Consider the following 16,329-nt stretch of genomic DNA (forward strand, 5'->3'; position numbering starts at 1 on the left):
TAATGTAAAAGTTCGTCAACAAGTTTACGATATACGATTCTAGCAACAACCAAAAATCATAAAAACTTCCAATCTCTTGCTAATATATTTGCCGGAAAGACTAGTGCATTCAGTGACATGCATTTCAGTCGAGAAAGATACATTCTGTGGCTCCTCCGGCCACGCTTTCGGTCTAAAAGCAACCCATTTGGGGTCGTCTGTTAAGACGGGAATACATGCTATTTTACCTTCTTGAGTAGGCTAGATGTTCGGTATTCAACGTCATCCTTGATAAAACTCCACCAGACGTATGTTAGAGGGATAGTGGTAGCGTGCCAAAGAGCATGGGCATCGACCAGTCCTTCGTAAGGAGGGAAGTCATAGATCTCCAGCAGCATCGCCAGGCCACCTCCTACAACCACACTCCACAGCTTCCAGCGAGAAGGATGACGGGTAACCCCGGCCCACATTGCCCAAACGAGAAGTTGAGTGACGCCCATCACAACACACACTTTCATATTCCACCCTGTCAAATGTTCCAGAGTCATATAGTCTTAGTCTTAGTCCTAGTCCTACAGTAAAACATGACTTTTAATAGTGAAGATAAGAGCATCAGCTAAAAACTGAAAGTGATACTCATACCGGGGAGACAACTATCATACCGTAGTCCATTTTATAGTTGTTAAGGTACAATATGTGGGTAGTCGTAAAAGCAACCAGTGGAGCAGCAACCATGACCCTTGCAGCTTCGTTCCTCACACTGAAACTTCTCACTATGGCCAAAAGAAGTGAGTATCCGAGTAAGGCAACTGCTGATGAGTAGTCTAGCTTTTCGGTCAAGTCCACATCTCTGCCATTCGGAGATTCATAAAACTGTTAATAGTAAAAAATAATTTACAACATTTGACTAGACAGGCAGCCAGATTGATTGTGAAGGACCAATGGACAAGGAGCATGTTTGACTAATCTTAAAAAGTTCACTCACAAGTTAATAAGTCATAACCTCGTTTGGATATATTTTATAAATTCATTCAAAGTAAAATATTAATTTTAACGACAAATTCATAACCAATACTCATTATATCCACCCATTTCATGGGGTCCATTGCTATTGCTCTTTATGAACCATATATAAATTTGCCAAACGGAAATTATTTTATTGGTTATATGTGAATAAAAATGATTTTTATTGGTTAAAGTAGACATGCTTGTAAACAAAAAATTTTAAGCTTAGCAAACATGCCTGAATGGCCAATGCAATAGAAGCTAGAATTTGACATGATACGAGATCTTATTGTCCCCTCAGCTAATATAAGGACAGAAGTGAGTACAAGCATGGACAATAAAATGTGAAGTATAAAGCTCACCGACTGTGGAAGACTGCACTCCAGAACCATGAATTCATGGACAAGAACCCATAGATATGCCACAGGCCAGTATAATCATAGCATGGTCTCTTATCTGGTTTTAGTGGCAACTTGTAGTAAAGAAGGATGAAAAAAGAAAGCCAGCCATGGAAATGCATTGCAAGGTTGAGAGCTGAAAGACCTACAGAAACCGGCTCCTGAATGATTTGAGAACATTAATTCAGATGCATGCTCAAAAAGTATAAAACTAGACACTAAAGTGGGAAGTCTGCTAAAGCCAACTGGCTACGAAGGCCACAAGCTTGTAGAGTTACAGACCTGGAAACCATACAGACGTCGGAAAGGCCACTTGCCATGATATTTAAAAGGGCCGTGACCAAGTTCTGCTCTTTCTTTTTCTCTATCAAGCATACAATGGTAGCGGCAATCACTCTGGCAATCCCATTGTTTCCACTGCAAGTAAAGAGGCTCTTGCATGTACCAAGGGCCATCGAGGGAAGAACTGTCTGAGGAGAATTTGCAGTGCAGAAAGCATCTCTCCCCTACACATCCAGTCTTTTCACATTGTCCTACGCAATCCCTGAAATTGATAGAATACCGAAGTTTAACTAGATCAAAGTTCATGTTATTTGACCTGTAGACAAACTTTCAGAAAATTACCTTTTGGATTTCAGACTGAGACGAACAGAAATAAATTCCTTCGATATTTAGCTTTTTCAATTTTATGTTACAGCCATGTGTCATGTCAAGCATGCCAATCCAAAGATGGCAGGAAAATAGAGTTGTCAGACCTATATTAATTGCATACAATTTTGGATGCGAGTAAACTGGCTATGCAGGAGAAAAGGTATAAATATAAAAATAAAGATTGAAGTTTCAATAGTTTCTATTGATCAAAGAATCTTTGGATAAGGCTTAGTGTGAAGAATAATTTTAAGAAGCAAAACAACACTCGCCGCACAACAAGAGGAAGAAAGGGGAAAAGTCGATCCTGCTGAAGACAGCCATGAAAAAGTCAAAAAGAACAAACTTTGAGCAGCTAATTTCATCAATAAATGAAGACAATTGACTGCAAAAGTTGTGCTCCACACACAAGCAAAATAAAAATCACAAAATAAAATTTGGGCAATAGCATAGAAATTGAGTGCCTGTTTGACAACCATAAATTTATTTTCTGGTTTGCTACAAGATCATTTTCAAACACACATTCAAATAATAAAATATTATACATGTATACCAAAATTTTTTCCTACTTTTTAACCACGCATTCTCCTAAAAATCACTATTCAAAACAATAATGGTTGTCAAACATGCTCTGAATAAGTAAACGAACTTCATGGGAAACTACCGATATAATGGGTCGGCATCACCAGCACTAGCATCAAGTACTCTAACAAGGCAGGAGTACACCACAAAGAAAATGATCCAATAACGATCTGCCATCTGATCAGTAAATAATACACATCAAGTTACACGACCATAAGTTGAATAGATAAGATCAGAAATCTAGGAGGCACTATAATTTTTTTGTGTGTGAGTGCTATTGTGATTGCATTTTTAAGGTTAGTATTCACACAGATAATATATTGATTGAATGAATTATAGATGATGAAAAATAAGACAAGTACTAGCCTAGGGAAATATTGAAAAAATATAGACCACGGTGCATGTCTAGCTTATGCAATACAGAAGTTTCACCATGTAAGGAAATTTAACAACAGGATAAACAGTGCACAAGATTTTCTATATTATCCAAGTACCATTTCAAAAGATAGGGGCATGTGATTCTTGAATCAATGCAAATAAAAAGGGATAGATTCTCATATATCAACATCAAACAATGTTTATTGGATTGAACCCTACCTCACCTCCAAATCAAAACACACACAGAGAGAGAATCTTTACAGAATGTAGGGACAGATCACTGTTACAAATAATCACAGCCAGCTGTGATAAGTGATGATACAGAGGAAGCTCAATGTTAGTAGGAGGCACATACAAAAGCCTATGCCCACTATTTACATTCACCTGTCAACCCCCTGGCTGAGCCCTAAATCAAGATAGTTAAAAAGGACGAGAAACTATCTTCCATTTTTTTCAAAAAGAAGTTCTACAACAAAGGGTTCAGAACACAATACAGGAAATACTCATTAGTTATATATATATATATAACAAAAATTAAACTTTCTAACTCAAAAAGGAAAAAAGTATATTTTCAAGGGATAGGGAAATAAGACTCTTTAATCACTCGAACTAAAAAGGCACAGAAGCTTGTATATACACATAACATCAATATTTTATGATTTGGTTCCCCGGCCTCAACCCCACGCCAAGGAAAATTAAAAAATGAATAGCATCAATCGTTTCAAGAAAGAGGGCCTATTTACATGCACTAGTTTTATAATACTCTCAATTGAGTGGTTTTTACGCTTATGATAAAGAATAATTACAGTCGTCTATAGAAAATTTTAAAATTTTGACGACACAGCAAAGGTATTCTTTGTAATTCATGCCAACCACAATCTTATTTATTTAAACAAAGGGCATTCCACATGTACTCAAATCAAAAGATATGTACTTCCACAGAATGAAACTTTCTCTTCATTCTCTCTAGAAATTTAAGACCTTCAGGTAAATTCTACTGTTTCTGCCGTTTTCTATCCATACTCCATGTACCTTCTCTCTTATGAAATGACCAGATTTTCTCCTAAAAGACCATAATGCGGACCAATATCATAGAGAAGTTGAATACATTCCCCGATTTTAAGACGGCAACTTTTAGTTTTAAAATGAATGATAGAAGTTAAAAGGGTTTTATAATTAAAAAACAAGAGAAGGTATAAAGGTTTGGTTATCATGTGTGACGGATGGATTCCTTCGATTCTAATTTCCAAGATCATTTATTCAATTTTATAACCACTAATTGTTGGCTGCACTCAACCAGCCCATAATATATATCAACGGTTAATTGTAGGCATACCAAAGCTTTGGTACTTACTGGCGGAGGTATGCCTACACAGAGTTTATGGAGTGGATTAAAGCCAATCTCCAAGCCGTCAATACCTCTGAGCTGAGGTCAGAATTCTTGGAGGAGGGAGGCGAACCTCAAACTCTGGCCAAGGGAAGCCAAGTAATAGAGATCGAGAACGAAGCCAATGAAGAAGGGGCTAATGTCCAAGAAGTTGAAACCAATGCCATTATTCCTTTTGTACCTCCCCCTCCCCCACCTACTTAGATAGGACTTTGTAATTTTTGTTTTCCGTTCTCATTTTGTAATCTGGCCTCTGAAGCCCACTTTGTAACATTCTTTAGTTATTAATGAAAATTCCATTTGTTTATTTTTGTTGATGTTATTTTCTAATGTATAGTTATCTTGTCTTTGTATTCGACATGTGCTTCGTTCGTGCTTGTGATTAATTTTTTGCACAAGTATTGATAGTTCGGCCGTTTTTGTTTGTTTCCCCCCTTTCTTGAGCAAGGTTGAGTGACGCATAACTAGCTTTGTAGTTGTATTCAGCACTTTATTCATCTATAAGGCAGTCCACTTGGGGACATTGCTTGTCATATTCATATAACAAAATTTACTAAGTAAATCAAGTTAAAGCTAAACTCATTTCATTAGTAATCAACCAGTATAAGGTCATGTACAAAGTTCATTGATAGTATTTTCCCAGATGTTCTGCATTCCATGGATGCGGCTGTGCCTTTCCATCCGGTCCCTCTATCTGGTAGGGCCCAAGTCGAGCCTCTTCCTTTAATCAATATGGACTTTCCTAGTTCGGCCCAAGAGTTCCTACCCCTGGCTCTTTAGTAGACAAGAATACTCTTCAGAGTACGAGGTCATTTACACGAAACGCCTTTTCTTAACCTTGGAGTTGTAGTACCTTGCCATTTCCCCTGATACATAGCCAACTTGGATTGAGACTCACTTCTTCTTCGCACCTTATTAGTTCCTCATTGGACACCTCGTTTAAGTGCAATTTGCGAGGTGACGGCAGATCAACTTCAACCAGACTCATTGCCTCGGCACCATAAGTTATAGAAAACGGGGTTCGGCCAGTGACAATTCTGCTTGTTGTACGGATGGCCCATAAGACCTGAGGCAGTTCGCTGACCCATGCCCCCTTTGAGGCATCGAGCTTTCTCTTCAATGTGTATTATGGTCTTATTCACGGCCTCAACTTGTCAATTTGCTTGTGGATGATGTGCGGAGGAAAAGTGCCTCATGATTCCCAACTCGTCACACATGTCCCTAACCTTTTTACTATCGAATTGACGTCAGTTATCTGACACAATCGAGTGGGGAATGCCGAACCTGTAGATGATGTTTTTCCACAAGAATTTTGACGTGTTTACTTCACTTATTTTGGCAAGCGGCTCAACTTCAACCCACTGAGTCAATTGCGACGATAGCAAAATAGGCACTACCTCTTCCCTTAGGCATAGGTCCAATAAGATCAATTCCCCACTTGTTCATAAATCATAACTATAACAATTATATTTCAAGTAATGTTTTTATGTTGCAAGAGCAAATATGTGACAAAATTATGTAAACTGTGAAGAACACTCTGAATCTTTCATGCTCGACTTATCTCTGAACAAAACACATCAATAATACCATGAAACATTAAGACTTAGAATTTGCATTAGTGGTTTCAATGCAGAGAATTCATCAACTTCATGTATTTAACACCACTAAATCCACACGCAAGCGATTTTACAAGTTACAACTTCTAACTTAAGGCTCGAAGGATAAATCCCTTTTAGAAACTATCTTGTACTTCCTAATAATGGCTTCATAACACCACTTCTCAGACTTAAAGTATCATGTCTCAATGGATATCCTTGTACCTCACCAACGATGTACACAGGAAAAGTTAGTATTTTCATTTAGCTCAACCTATCACAAATAATTATAATTAACATGAACAGGATTTATGATATGCCACATTGCTGATATTTTAGATAGAAGGCAGTGACACCCACTAACCAAGATTAAGACCCAAAGTTAAAGGATACCTAACAATTCTTTAGTTTTGATGTGTTCAACAATCAAATCACCATTCAGAGCAATACATCAGACTGAAGACTGCTTCACCAATTACTAATTTACCCATTCTTCAGTTACAAAAGAACATAATTAACATCACGTTCTTTTACTATCTTAAAGCCAAAATAAGCTCAAAACTCCCTTGCTTCATTCATGAAAAGAATAGATGGGCTTCAAATTGTCCTGTTCTAATACTCCTTGCCTTTTTAGAATCAAGAAAGCATTTGTATTGAAGTTCAGTGCCTAAATCAATGATTCCCATTAATCCCTTCAAGCACAGTAATTTATACTCTACACATTTACAAAAGATTGTGATTAAATAATTCAAAACTAACAGAAACATAAACAAATCAAACACTCAGGAATCAAAACCGAGTCCCGTTCATCTTTTAGGTTTTATTTGATTTGCACATTTCCAAAGTAACTCTGATGATGGGAAATAAAAATATCTACTTCGATAAAGTGGGATGAAAACAGATCGAAGGATATATCTATATATATATTGCATAAAATACCTTGTTCATCCAAGGCGAGTGAATGAAATTGTCCCTGTTTTGGGTACGAAAATAGAAGATAAATAGTTGGAGTTGGTGAGTCGCTTTACTCTTTGAGCTGAAAGATCCCAGAAATGGAGAGACTCACATCTAACACCACTCCAATAGACTAGAGAAGGCGAGATTATTTCTTAATTTTTCTAAGGAGATGGTTTTTTCGGTGTTAATTGTTCCAATGCTAAGTGAAGTTTGGTTCATGTCTTTGATCACATAAATTTAAAATGTCTTTGATCAATGAATTTAGATGGATATTTTCCGTTGTTGATTGAATTTAGGTCCATATTTTAAATTGCTCACTGAAATATAAAATATCAAATTTTGGTTATTGAGCTTTTGAATATATCGTACGTTACTCACTAGCATAACAATTGAAATTTGAAAAATATCGAGTTTATAGTAAGTAATATACAATATTATTTAAAATTCAGTGAGTAATGTACAACGTGTTTCAAATTTTAGTGATCAAAATTCGATATTTGAAATTTCAGTGAGCAATCGAAGACATGCAACCAAGTTCAATGACCAAAATTCGATATTTTTAATTTCAGTGACCAATAAAAAATATGAACTTAAGTTCAGTGACCATTGGAGGAGTTAACTCATTTTTTCACTAATTATCCCATCCTAAATTTATTCTTTTCCCCGTTTGAGTCTATTATTCTCAAAACTTATTTTTTTTAAAAATTATTTTGAACCTGTTATTAAGGATATGGCAGAAAAAAATAATAGAAAGAGAGCTCCAGTGTAAAGATCTTCATTAGTGTGTAAATCGATTGTACATCTTTCTTGGTATCTCCAGATAATAGGTAGGAGTATAAACTGAAACTTTCTGGAACTACAAAGATAGTTATTAAATCATTTTTCCCTAAACTAAACCAAGCATTAAGAAAAATAGGATTTTGGGATTAGAAATAAACTAAACTAACCATTGGCCCTTAAAGCGTATTCTCAAAATCCTTATATCTACAACCACATATTCTTCCACAAAATTAGTTTAAACATAAATTCAATTTTTTTCTATTTTCTAACAATACATTCTTCAAAAAATCAATATTCAAAAATAAATTATCCCCAAAAAGGACTCAAATCAAATCACGTGTGGGATTTTTTTTTTATAATAGTCGATAATATTTTTTGAAGTTTCGATAGTTTAATAAATTATTATTTTCTCTTCTTTCCTTTATATTTATGCAGTCGGTAATATAACCATAATTAAAGGTTTAATAATTGTACTTTTTATTTAAAAATTATTTAATGCAATACCAAGCTGAAATGTCAAATTATTATATTTTGTATTCTGTCGATGGGCTAAGTTAGTTCCTTTTTATGAGGAAAAAGAAAAAATGTCAATTATTATTTGAAACATCGCCTTTTCTTTTTGGTGTCTGTTAAGATGTTATACTAATTAATGTGTTTTGCAAGTTACTTGATATTTCTAAACTTGATGAATTATAATTTATTGAATAGATATCTATTTAATTTAGTGTAAATATATTGATTTTAGGTTAAACTCAAATTTGGATGCAATTGATGTGAAGAAATGCATATTTGAGCTTAATTAGAGTTGATTTCAGACAAGTCGAATTGCACAAGATCAAAAAGAAGAATTAAGAGAGTAATCGAATGAATTTTACAAATTCTAGGGGAGTTAAATTCAACATTTGTAAAGTTTGACAACTTAATTGCAGCTTTCAAAACTTGAAATCGAATCAATTACAGATAATTGTGAAATGAGGAGGATAAGATTGGAAAGACTGAAAGATTTAAGACCAAATATGCAAAGATGAAGGGACTCAAGTTGACTGAAATGAGGAAGTCACGGACCAACTTCAATGGGAAGCAAAAAAAAAAAAAATTGTGCCTTGCAACCGCAAGGACCCATGCGATCACAAGGTGAGATAAAATTTCTCAAGCAAGACCATGAACTATAGTATTGAATTGCAAGTCCATACACAGTGCGATCGCATGGGATCCTCCATATATTAACAATGAAACCTTTATTATAGAATTTAAGTTGCAATAATCGTTATCATATCTTTTATAAAGTTAGTCGAGCAAACACAAATTGGAATGATAGTACATAACTTGAAACTTAAGCTTCAAAAGAAGATGAAAAATAATATTTAATCTTCTCAATGGGTCATTGTAAGTCTTCTTGAGTCTCCTCAATATCAAAGCATTTGTCTATGATATTTATGTAAATACATATGTTTTGAATCAAAAACTTCTCTAAAACTTGTAAAGAATGTGGGATTTTTTTATTTTTTTCCCCCTAAGGCTTCTCCTCCTTTTTGATTCTTCTTTTTGATAATATGCCAGTTAATCTCTAATTAATTCGAATCAATTCTAATTAAGCTAAAAAGCACCAATTGTTTCCAAGTTCGAATTTTACCTACGATTAATATATTTACGCTAGGGTAATTAGCGCATAAACATCTATACATTTCGTTGTTATTGTGCAAAACGTTCATATTTTTTATTTTTTGGCCTTTTTCCCTTAATTATACCTATCATTACACAAAAGATCCTATTTCATCCAATTTTTCATTTAAGTGAATGGCATTTTTGTCTTAAAATTATTTTTCTTCGTTCTTTCCCATTTGAAGCCATTTTTCTTATGTTTAAATATTTGAAAACCAATCTTAACAATCTAACCTTTGTATAATTGAAGAAGGCAAGGTTGCTAGCAAAAGCCAAATCTGTAGAAGATGCTCAAAGGCAAGTGGAGGCAGAAGCTATAGCAAAAGCCAAGAGGAGGAGAGAACTAGCTCGAGAGACATTGCTCAAGGTCTAAAGAAATTTTATTATCACATAAATCAGAATAGTTTGGCTTTTCCTCCATCTCTCCTTCCATTCTTAACCTTCAATTTCTATTATTTTCTAGATTGAGAAGACTGTTGAAATTAATGAAATTTCTTGATTTTCTTAAAGATTTGGAAATGCTTAGGGTTGTCTTTCGTGAGCAATCACTCGTCATATAAATGAAAAATCTGTATTCAAATGTTTAAACAAATGAAAAAATGAGTTCAAATGGTATACGCCCACCATTTCCCATATATCCCCCTTTGAGACACAAAATAGTATAAACAAATTATGCACAAATTCTTCAAAACAATTTACTAAAAACCCAATAATTCTCTACATAATTCAACGCTAAACTGGGATTATCCTCGTAGAAGTGTTTGGGTGGCCTTAAACATCGTCGGAATTGTCTTTTTTGAAATGGGGATGTGGAGGGAAAATATGAGAATCGACACCAATAACGGTACCTGGCAGTGGCGTAGGCTCACCAAGAACCTAGGCATTGGTGTAGAGTTCTTGTCTGCCATTGGCTCTACCAATAAAATAACACCCAAAATCGTGACATAAAAGAGAATCAACGGCAGAGATATAACAATAACCATACCCATACCCATCTTCTTTATTTGCCTTTGTAAATTTCAATTTCTCAAAGCGGTAGACTGTTAAGATTTGTTTTCAATGGTTTAAACATTAGAAAAATGGGTTCAAATGGGAAGAAAGAGTAAAAATAATTTTCAGACAGAAATAAAATGAAATGACTTTTTACGCAATGAAATGTGGAGTTAAGGGTGAAAATATCAGAAAATGAAAGATATGAACTTTTTGCACAATAATAGTGAATAGTATTGATGTTTTGTGCTAATTATCTCTTTACACTATATTAGGTAAATGTTAATTAATCATAATTTATCAAGTTTATAAAACCCAGATAAGGGTGCAAAACAAACTTATCTGTTACTACTAAAAATAAAATTAAGCTTTTGCATTTAGATTCTAAACTTACATCTTCAAAGTTATGTAATGCATGCATGTTTAAGGGTTCCGAAATATGTGTAAAAATTAGATGTAGTAATTCAATGTGATATCATAATAAATGTGTGTGTGTGTGTGTGTGTGTGTATACACACACACGCATAAAAGTGTATTAAAAAAATCCCATTTCATTACAAGTGTGTGTATATATATACACACACGCGCGCGCGCGCATAAAAGTGTATTAAAAAAAATCCCATTTCATTACAAGTCTGGCATGCAATATACTGGATTCTCGTGAGGTTAAACAGAATCACATTTTTCTTCCCTTTGTTCAGTGTATGATTATGAAGGTCACCAAAAATTTCAATAAGAACAGTTGAGATTTGGAATATATATAATATATATATGCATTTCATTGCGTTGGTTCGAGCTCACCTCTTGACAAACACATAGGCAAAAGTGTAGGATAATTTATTGTTTTAAATCATTGGATCTTTCATGTTAAATCATCAAGAAATACATAAATTATGGTGGAAGCGTACCTGAATTATATATGGTTAATGCAATAATAAATTTTGCGATTTTGTCTTCCAAATCTACATGCAGGCTCCCTTTTCTCTCTGTGATGGGATGCAGTAGAGAATGAATAATACGTGCGTGTGATCTGGGGACCATAATCATATTTATATAGTGACGCCCTTTGACCTAATTAGGCCCATCATAAAATTAGGCCTTGGGCCCAATCTCTACACATATATAAACCCACACATTAATTGGATACATTAAAATCCAAAACCGAAACCTTATTAGATCACTTTAATTGGGCTCAACCGAATTCGATAGCCTTTAATTTAATACACAATTATTTACACATATAAACTCGTCTATTGATTAAAAAATCTTTACAATCTCTCACTGGGGCTATATGTGTCACCTTATAATTGTGCATTAAACATAATTTTATGAGTACTCAGAATTTTGCTATCATTAGTGAATACATCCCCAAAACAATCTCGTCCATCAATCATCCAACATAGGATCAAAGCGGCTTTAGCTACCTTCATTGTAGCTAAACCTATCAATGGTTACGTATATCAATATAACCGAATGACATAGATCAAGTATAGATGTGTAGCATGAAAATTACATGTAATGTGATCAGTAACATGCCTATTTCCAATTGGTCGACCTTAATACCTTAGTGAGATCATTTTAAACAAGTTCAGAGATAATAAATCAAATAAACCTTATAACCGAAAATAACTTTAACCTTAAACCTTATCCAAAATGACAGTATATGTGTCTAGCATAAAAATGCAAACTCCCACTGAAACTAAATATTTTCAAGAGACATTACACCCATATGAGTATTGTGCTCGTGAAAGACCTTGGGTATCAATTTCTTAGTGAGCGGATCCGCAATCATGGAGTTTGTCCCTATGTGCTCTATTGACACCTGTTCACTTTGAACTCTTTCTTTAATAGCCAGAAACTTGATCTCTATATGTTTCAACTTTGTCAAGCTCCTGTTGTTATTGGAATACAGCACTGCTGATTTATTGTCACCAAATATCTTGAGCGGTCTTTCTATATTGTCTACAATGCGTAGCCCAGTGACAAAATTATGCAGTCATATTCCATGATTTGATGCATCATAGCAGTGGATCTCCTACTATCTTGGCATCCCGCGAAATCGAAATCAGAATAACCGACAATCTCCAACTGATCTGATCTCCTGTATGTGAACATGTAGTCTTTTGTTCTCTGTAAATACCGCATGACCCATTTAGCTGCTTTCCAATGATCCATTCCTGGGTTTCTTAAATATCTCCCTAGCATCCCAACAATATACGCTATATCCGGACGCGTACAAACCTGAACATACATCAGACTCCTTATAATTGAGGAATAAGGAATCTTCTGTATTTCTTTAATTTCCAAGTCATTTTTAGGACACTAACTTAAGTTGAACTTGTCTCCTTTAGCCACAGGGGTGTCATCTGATTTACAATCTTGCATGCCATATCTTTAAGAACCTTTTCGATATAACTCTTTTGTGATAATCCAAGAATACTCCAAGAATGGTCTCGTTGTATCTAAATTCCTAATACAAAAGAGGCGTTACCAAGATCTTTCATCTTAAAATTCTTTGCTAGAAATCTCTTGGTTTCATGCAATAAGACTATATCGCTGCTGGCAAGTAATATGTCATCGACATATAAAACTAGAAAAATATACTTGCTCCCACTGAACTCGTGGCATATACAATCATCGACCAAATTCATCTCAAAACCAAATGAGATGATCACCTGATGAAACTTGAATACCATTGACGAGACGCCTATTTGAGTCCATAGATGGATTTCTTTAATTTACAAACCATTTGCTTTGTATCGTCCGATATAAAGTTTTCTGGTTGTACCATATAAATTGTTTCATCAATGTCACCATTGAGAAATACTGTCTTAACATCCATCTGATGTAACTCAAGATCAAAATGCGCTACCAATGGCATTATAGTTCTGAAAGAGTCTTTCAAAGAAATCGGAGATAAAGTCTCTTTATAATCGATATCTTCTTTCTGTGTAAAGCCCTTTGCGACAAGACGAGCCTTATACCTCTCTACATCACCTTTCGAACCCCTCTTGGTCTTAAATATCCATTTACAACCAATGGGTTTCGCACGTTCATGCAATGGTACGAGGTCCCATACGTCATTGTCCTTCATGGACTTTATCTCTTCATTCATGGCATCGAGCCACTTTTGAGAGTTAGAACTTTCCATGACTTGACGGAAGTTGGTCGGATCATCTTCCACCATTCCAATGTCAACTTCATGTTCTTGGAGAAATACGATGTAATCATCCGAAACTGCACTTCTTCTCTCTCTAGTGGATCTTCTTAATGGAATTGGTTCTTGAGGCTGTAGAATTTGTTCTTCTGAAACAATTTGTTGATTTTAAGAGGGAGGTATGACATTGTTTTGATCCGAAGTTGTTTCTTGAACAATATCAAAGATAGAAACCTGATCATTGTCAATGACAATTGGAGGAATTTTAACATATTCCTCCTCAAAGACAAAGTATGTAACCCTTTCTCCCCCCACAAACTCAACATCCTCAAAGAACCGAGCATTTTCTTTCTCAAAAATTACGTTAGTTGTGGGATCATAAAACTTGTAACCCCTGGATCTTTCAGAATATTCAATAAAGTAGCAACCGATGGTCCTTGTGTCCAGTTTCTTTTCATTTGGCTTATAGGGCCTTGCCTCAACTAGACACCCCCAAATATGTATATGCTTCAAACTAGACTTCTTGTCCGTCCAAAACTCAAATGGGGTTTTATTAGTGGCCTTAGTTGGAACTCTGTTGAGCATATAAGCTGTGGTATTTAATACTTCACCCCAGAGAGATTCTAGTAAGGTAGAATGACTAATCATACTCCTCACCATGTCTTTAAACGTTCTATTTCGTCTCTCAGCAACATCATTCATAGTGGGCGAACCCCGACATAGTGTACTATGGGACGATACCGCATTCCTCTAGGAATTTAGCAAATGGTCCTGGACATTGTTCACCTGAACCGTCATATCTGCCATAGTATTCACCCCCACAGTCAGATCTGACGCTTTTAATCATTTTGCCGAGTTGGTTCTCAACTTCAACTTTATAGTTTTTGAACACATCAAATGACTGTGATTTTTCATGAATGAGATATAGGTAGCCATATCTTAAAAAGTCGTCTATGAACGTTATAAAATATTGTTGACAATTCCAAGAACCTGTAGGAAATTGTCCACAAATATTCGTATGTGTAAGTTTTAAGACGTCTGAAGTCCTATTGGCTTGAAATCTCCTTTTATTGGTTTGTTTTCCCTTTATACAGTTGACACACAAATCATAATCTGTGAAGTCAAAAGGGTCGAGAATCCTGTTAGACACAAGTCTCTCAATTTTTCCTTTGGAGATGTGACCTAATCTCTTGTGCCACAACGAGGCAGAATTCTCGTCGTTTAATTTTCGCTTTACACATCGAGTACTTACATGCAAGGATTCATTAAAAGAAGTAATTGTATCAATTGAATAAAGATTAGCGTAACCTGATAAAGAACCGGAACTAACCAATTTTGAATCATAAAACAAACTAAATTTTCCATTTCCAAATGAGTAAGTATAACCAAATTTGTCCAAAACAGAAATAGAAATCAAATTTCGTCTAAAAGATGGTACAATAAATGTCTCAACAAGATCCTAATAATATTCAGTCTTTAACAATAATCTAAATTTTCCTATTGCCTCTACTGCTACCTTCTTGCCATCGCCAGCATAGATGTATCTTTCACTATCACTTGGTTTTCGGCAACTCAGGCAACCCTGCATAGATATACTGATGTGAGTTATTGTACCAGAATCTATCCACCATGTATGTTTAGGTATCGAAGTTAAATTAACCTCAGAACAAACCAAATGAAGAAGAATACATTTCTTTACACGCCATGCATGGTAATTGTTGTAATTCTTCTTCTTATGACCTGCAGCTCCACAGAAGAAACAACCATCTTCAGTTGATTCCTTATGCTGTTTTTTTTGCGGTGCTGTACCCGTAGCTTCCTTATTAATTTTCGTTTTCTTGTTCCTTTTATCCTTAGAGGTGGTGGCCAAAGGAACACTTTATGTTTTCTCATGCTTCAATCTTTCCTCTTCCTGGACAAAGTGTGAGATGAGCTCATTAAGGAACCATGAGTCCTTTTGACAGTTGTAGCTTACCTTGAATTGACTGAAATGTGCCGGAAGGGATATCATAACCAAGTGTACTAACAAGTCTTCAGATAAATCCAACTTGAGCGCCTTTAGTTTTGAAGCAATGTGAGACATTTCCATAATGTACTCCCGAGTGTTTCCTTTCCCTTTATACCTCATTGAGACAATGTTTGCCAAAAGTGTACTTATTTCAGCCTCTTCATTCTTGGCAAACCTCTTCTCAAGATCCTCAAGGAAACCCTTAGTCGTAGTCACCTTATCAGACATAGTACCTCAGAATGCTTCTAGAATAGCACGCTTCATGACCATTAAGCTTATGCGGTTTGATCGTTCCCACTTTTCTATCTCCCTCTTGTCATCAGAGGTACTCTTATCAGTAAGTGCAGCAGGTTGATCGATCCGTAAAACAAGGTCCAGGTCCATGACTCCGAGAACAATCATCACGTTCTCTTGCCCCGCCCTAAAGTTTGTGCCATTTAGCATTGGAATTTAATTGATGCTAGCAGAGATATTAGCAGCAGAACCTGAAACTGAATTAGAGAACGTTTATTATGAATAGCTCACATGAATATGTTTAGTATGCAAATAATAATAATAATCTCAAATAGTGGTAGGGCCCATCACAAGATACCAAGCACAACATCAATATCTAGTCTTTGGACAGAGATATTGACTTGTAAGCGGTACTCTTGGCGTAGTGATCAAACATTGACAATATAATAACGTGTCAATCAATAAACCTTTCTTTGGACCGATTTATTGATCACACATTAAACCAAATAATTGTCACACGTTTATCACCACAAGTGCACGTGTATTCGGCTAAATATTGACCTTCCTTT

At 35.3% G+C, this 16,329-nt stretch overlaps 1 protein-coding gene across 4 annotated transcripts; it reads right to left on the reverse strand.

Moving 5' to 3' along the window:
* LOC111372995 (post-GPI attachment to proteins factor 3-like) lies at positions 1-7,127 on the reverse strand. Of its 4 annotated transcripts, none has more exons than XM_022995435.1 (6): positions 6,912-7,127; positions 2,695-2,789; positions 1,665-1,926; positions 1,347-1,543; positions 642-829; positions 1-505 (listed from the first exon to the last, which is right to left on the reverse strand). In XM_022995435.1, exons 1-6 carry the CDS (start codon positions 6,918-6,920, stop codon positions 219-221), a joined length of 1,038 nt encoding a protein of 345 aa, XP_022851203.1. In that variant the 5' UTR covers positions 6,921-7,127; the 3' UTR covers positions 1-218. The 4 variants fall into 4 exon arrangements, with proteins under 4 accessions (XP_022851203.1, XP_022851204.1, XP_022851206.1 ...); XM_022995436.1 differs by having other exon boundaries at positions 6,946-7,126; XM_022995438.1 differs by lacking the exon at positions 2,695-2,789 and having other exon boundaries at positions 6,912-7,125.
* Positions 7,128-16,329: the final 9,202 nt, after the last annotated feature.

Source organism: Olea europaea, unplaced genomic scaffold (assembly GCF_002742605.1).
Source record: "Olea europaea var. sylvestris unplaced genomic scaffold, O_europaea_v1 scaffold1060, whole genome shotgun sequence".
In the NCBI taxonomy this organism is placed as follows: domain Eukaryota; kingdom Viridiplantae; phylum Streptophyta; class Magnoliopsida; order Lamiales; family Oleaceae; genus Olea; species Olea europaea.

What these genes read in the sequence shown, in the direction of transcription:
- LOC111372995 (XM_022995435.1), bottom strand. An exon ending in AGTGCAGTCTTCCACAGTCG is followed by an intron (nt 830 to 1,346) that starts GTGAGCTTTATA and finishes TCCGAATGGCAG; the next exon opens with AGATGTGGACTTGACCGAAA. An exon ending in CAACTATAAAATGGACTACG is followed by an intron (nt 506 to 641) that starts GTATGATAGTTG and finishes AACATTTGACAG; the next exon opens with GGTGGAATATGAAAGTGTGT.